Below are 4,575 nucleotides of genomic sequence, written 5' to 3'. Positions count from 1 at the left end.
TATATATATATATATAATGTAGTACTGCATAACGGTAATACAAACTGGATACGAAAAATGTTGACTTTATATTATGGGCTCCAACTAAAAAGACAAATTTATCAAAATAATTTAAATTATCAATTGTGATGCTCCTTTGCTAATTAAATAATTCATTACAAAAATCAGAGTAAAATAAATGATAAGAAAATGAAATTCGTCTTTAATCTCATTTGTACCAAATTCTGTTAGAAAGAGGAGTAACAGGAGAGGTGTGGCGCCCCTTTTCAATCATGAGTGAGTGAGCACTTGTTCTTAGTTTAGTAAAATTGCAACGCACATCGATATCAAAGAATTTACAATACTTTTCCATGGTAAATTTGTTTTTAAAAAGACAATATGTCCGCATTTTGACTGGTTATTGGGTGATATCATTAAGCCAACCAAGACAAAATTCATCATGTAATTATTTTTCAATAATATTACCCTATAACGGAAACGCACTAAATGAGTTAGGCTTAGTCCAAACTATTATTAACAAATTACAATATTTAAGCAAAGAAAGAAAGAATTTCATGTCATTTTTTTCTATTGTAGTTAAGATAAATAAACAAATGATTAATTATTTAATAACTTTTTGTATTATATCCTATGTTTTTACATCTATTTAATATTTTTGTATGTTTTAGTTTATTTAAATAAATAATGATTCAATAATAGTCTTGTAATAATTTAAAAAAAAATTATACTCTATAATGCTCAATGTATTATCTCTTTTTTACATATACTTTTTCATGTAGCTTTTTTGTATCTCACTACGTGCAATGAGAGATGAGAGAAATGAGGTTGACATTTCTGATGCGTTCAGACGGACCGGGATGCAGATGCTGGCTGCTCACGGCAGCCTACTTGTTTTTCGTCGGTGGACGAGACGAGGATCGCCAACGGACGAGGTGGATTTGCTGCAGACGAAGGTTCAGCGATGCGACGCCGAAAGATACGTTCGTTTACGATACTCAAACGTATAATTAGTACAAGATCAACATCATCAAGATCATCATTGGTTCTGGAGCTCGTCGTGTCTGGGTCATTGCGACAAAGGTTCCATTCAGATTATTATATGCGGTAATGTGCTGTCGACGAATCCCGAAAAAAAAAAAAAAGATCGGATTCGTCAAAGTCATTTTGGAAACCGAGCAAATCAATAATCCGAAAAACGAAGAATGATTAGGTCTATTCACCTTATGCGGAAGCTCGTATCGAAGGTAACTTGGTCGCAAGAACTACCGTGTGACCGAGGGCTCAACCCTGTTCTACAACGACACCAACGACCTGGTTACGTTACGCTGGCGTGGATTGACAGGCGAAGTAGAACCCGTACGCCGCAGGTGGTGGGTATGACGAACGATGCGGATCCGATGGTTTGCGGGGTCTGGACACGACGCGGAGTTTGATTTTTGACTTTCCCTACAGATCTGGACCTAGGGCCCCCCGGTGGGGGTCCAGGGGGGCCACGGATATTTTACGAATTATGGCGAATTTTTATTATTTATTTGATAGGCATCCAGTCTATAATATGACTTATTATAGGCTATGCTTTCCAATGTTGAAATCAGCTTCCAAAACCAAAACATTTTGAATAAAACAAGAAACAATGAGTATGCAATGTAACCATCCAATTTATTTTAAAATCCTCATTCTTGAAAGTGAAATACTATATTTTTGAAATTTTGCATGAAATCTGTCAACCACGCTGTCATGGTCGAGGTTACTTCACGATGTATATTCCAACCATCATCAGGCTATCTAAATGAGCATTTGCCATAACAGAACGCAAATTATTTTTAATTAGTCTCATTGAATTATTGTTATTATTATTATTATTATTATTATTATTATTATTATTATTATTATTATTATTGTTATTGTTATTGTTGTTGTTGTAATGAAAAGTGAACACAAACAATATGGTGGCTAAACGAATATTACATGTAAATATTTTTTTTAATTTGTTTGTTCCCCGACAAAATTTATCGTCTTCCCCGCCCTCAGAATCTCAATTTACCTTTCTTTCACACTCGTAAATTCCTCTTCTTTAACGTTCTGTTTTTTATTTAAACTTGTACGTTAATAAACAAATGATAATAAATAGTAAATGCATGGAAATGTTAACTGAATAAAATGTTGTATTGTGAAACTGGAAAACTAATAAATTTCTCAATATTTTATATTATATATTATTAGTATATTAGTCTTATTCCATAATCTAGGCCTATGTATTTTGTTTATTTGCATTATGCATATTTTATTGGCACAAGTTTATTTATCGTTATTCTGATTTTCGTTTGATAAAGTAGATATCTTAAGCATCACTACATCTTCCTGCTTCTCTTCAATTTGGCGACATGTGCAACGTTTACATAAAAGTTCCATGACCTTAGTTATAATAGAGTCTAGCGGTTTCAAGGAATGGAGCCAGGTAGGAAGAAATTCCCAATCTTGGAGCTTAACTGGTAGCCAATGTGGTCGTTTGTTTTGTAAAATATTTACTATTGTAATAAAGAGAGACAGGAGGAGGATTGGAATACCAAATCCGACGAGTGCCCAAATACTCCACAAGGAAAGGCCAAACACGAAGGCTGGTAACAGAAAGAACATGACTAATAGATACAAAAGGGCGAACCAACGATATTTGGCTGTTGTATTACCTAGTTTTTTGGCCAAGGACACGGGTATTTTACGCATAAAAGGAATAGGATAAAAAATTAGGATCCCAGTAATGTTAAAGAAGAGATGACATAAGGCAACCTGGATCGAAGGTTTGAGCTTGTTACCTGTAGCTGCCAGTGACGCTATCATAGCGGTTGCAGTGGTACCGATATTTGCTCCCAGGGTCAACGGGTACATTCTCTCAAGAGTGATAACTCCTACACCAACAAGAGGTGTTATGGCAGAAGTAAATATGGAACTACTTTGGACAAGGAATGTCAACAAGGCGCCGAGTACAATTGCGAAGTATCCAGTCAGGAACGACAGCTTCCCGGGAAAATCGGCATTGATAAACTTTTTGATCAAACGAGCTACCTTTCCCCTCAGAATTGTGTGAAGAATTTTGATGATCGCAAACAAGCAGAAACACAGGAGAAACAGGGAAGCAAATAACATGATGATGCCGGCATTTGTATCAGAAAGAGATGAGTTGGCAAACAGATGTTCATATTTACCTGAAAGATATCAAATAACAACATATTTAGAAAATTACTATTATTATTAGCCGAGTGTTTTGTTTCTCATGTAAAAATGTTGTTTAACTAGGCCTATTCGAAATTCAAGATTCAAATTATTTATCGTCCAATATTAATAGTTTGTTTGGACGCAAAGATTTATATCGAAACAAAGCATTATGAATATGAAAAATGAAACAGAGAAAACATAAAATAAAACATAACATAATAACATAAAATATGCATATGGGAGATGAACCGTGATTAAAGTTGGGTAATTACATTCGCATTGTAGTACAGTATGCTATGTAATCCAGCTAGATTTTTGTGCCAAAATGAATTTTATTGGCTAGCTTTTGTCATTTTTGGTGTGTTGAATTAAAAAAAATTAGGCGTTGTAGGGTAGTACACAGTGGTAAGAAGAGCCCATGTGGCCACTCCGGGGCCCGTTTGGACTAGGACTTGACCCAGAAACCACATGCGTTACGCTACTGTTAAGGCTTGGTGGTAAAGTGCTAGGTAGTGTTAGGAGGCCACTCCCCAACCCCGAGAGCTCACAAGCGTTACGCAACAGTGTCCTGTTTATTTTAATATGCTATGCCATATTTGTACTTTACGGCACAATAATATGAAAAACTACACCATTTCTGATATATGTGTGTTGTCAAACATTATTCAGCATCGAAAGAGCTTTAGAACGATACCAAAAAAATTGATTTTGACTTTTGGTCATGTGACTTTATTTTTTTGGTCTATATCTCTGTAAATATGTATTATTACAATAGGTATATGTGTAAAGGAATAAAATGATCAGTGTATAATTCCCTTTCCATTGACACCAAACATAGCCTAACCATGTTTTATGTGGTGTCGGCCATCTTGAAATTAAAAATGGTGGCTGATGATGTGGATAAAACAAAAATAATGGATAAAACAAAAAAATCCATTTTGGCACAAAAATCTAGCTGGAGCCCAATTTCTGACATAGCGAACCATACTATTGCTAATTGACAAACCCTAGAGGCCCTTAGAAGAAGGGAATCTCTCTCCAGACAACCATTTAAAATACTATATGCTACTTTCTCATGTAAAAATATTGTTTAACTATTTCGAAATTGGAGATTTAAATTATTTATCGTCCAAAATTTAAATTTTGGTTGGGCGCATAAATTTAAATACAAAATACAAAGCATTATAAATATGAACAATATAGCATATGTATATAACATAGTACCGTATATGGGAGATGACCAGTGATTAAATTTAGGTTAGCATTCAAAGATGTTATTGCTAATTACGAATTATGGATGTTCGGCATGTAGAAGAAGGAAATCTCCCTCCAGACAGCGTATACATTATACCTGAATATATA

General features: G+C 34.6%; 1 protein-coding gene across 1 annotated transcript in view; it reads right to left on the bottom strand.

Annotated features, from left to right (window-relative positions):
- Positions 1–1,638: 1,638 nt before the first annotated feature.
- Positions 1,639–4,575, bottom strand: part of LOC117115321 (sodium-dependent phosphate transport protein 2B-like) — an 8,735-nt gene continuing 5,798 nt past the window's right edge. The window contains exon 5 of the mRNA XM_033259061.1: positions 1,639–3,207. Coding sequence (XP_033114952.1) covers positions 2,299–3,207 — 909 coding nt within the window. The 3' untranslated portion in view covers positions 1,639–2,298. The remainder of the gene's footprint in view (positions 3,208–4,575) is intronic.

The sequence above is a fragment of the Anneissia japonica genome, unplaced genomic scaffold, assembly GCF_011630105.1.
Source record: "Anneissia japonica isolate Jap-2015-1 unplaced genomic scaffold, ASM1163010v1 scaffold287800_len1627635_cov199, whole genome shotgun sequence".
In the NCBI taxonomy this organism is placed as follows: Eukaryota; Metazoa; Echinodermata; class Crinoidea; order Comatulida; family Comatulidae; genus Anneissia; species Anneissia japonica.
This window is presented reverse-complemented; position numbering and strand designations above follow the sequence as displayed.